This window comes from Morone saxatilis, unplaced genomic scaffold (assembly GCF_004916995.1).
Source record: "Morone saxatilis isolate NCDOM2014 unplaced genomic scaffold, NCSU_SB_2.0 Contig10, whole genome shotgun sequence".
Taxonomy (NCBI): Eukaryota; Metazoa; Chordata; class Actinopteri; family Moronidae; genus Morone; species Morone saxatilis.
Window position 1 is genome coordinate 1047292 of NW_023339652.1, and position 371 is coordinate 1047662.

At 37.2% G+C, this 371-nt stretch overlaps 1 protein-coding gene across 1 annotated transcript in view; it reads right to left on the minus strand.

Annotated features, from left to right (window-relative positions):
* Positions 1-39: 39 nt before the first annotated feature.
* Positions 40-371, minus strand: part of LOC118339996 (beta-enolase) — a gene marked incomplete at both ends in the record, with an annotated part of 3368 nt that continues 3036 nt past the window's right edge. The window contains 1 exon segment of the mRNA XM_035677840.1: positions 40-116. Coding sequence (XP_035533733.1) covers positions 40-116 — 77 coding nt within the window.

A 371-nucleotide genomic window follows, 5' to 3' on the forward strand; every position in this document is an offset into this window, starting at 1 on the left:
CAAATAACAGATTATAGAAATATAATATGTCTTTCTCACCTGGATGTCTGTGGAGGCGGTGAACTTGGCCCAGTTCTCCCAGTCATCCTGGTCAAATGGATCCTCAATGGACTGGACTGGAGATAGAAAGAGAGCCAGTGATAAAATTTAGTTGTACTGACCCCTACAGGCTGAAAGCTGCTACAGAACTTATGTATTCATGAAATAAATCCAGTGCAGAACTTCCACTGGAAATCTGCTGATTAAATACTGGAGACCAAACCCTTTATAAAATCATTTAACTCACATAAATCTTTAATTTATCAGTTTAATTCAAGCAGGCACCTAATAAAGATCTGTTTTATAAAGTAATGGTCAGTATCAGGTATTAC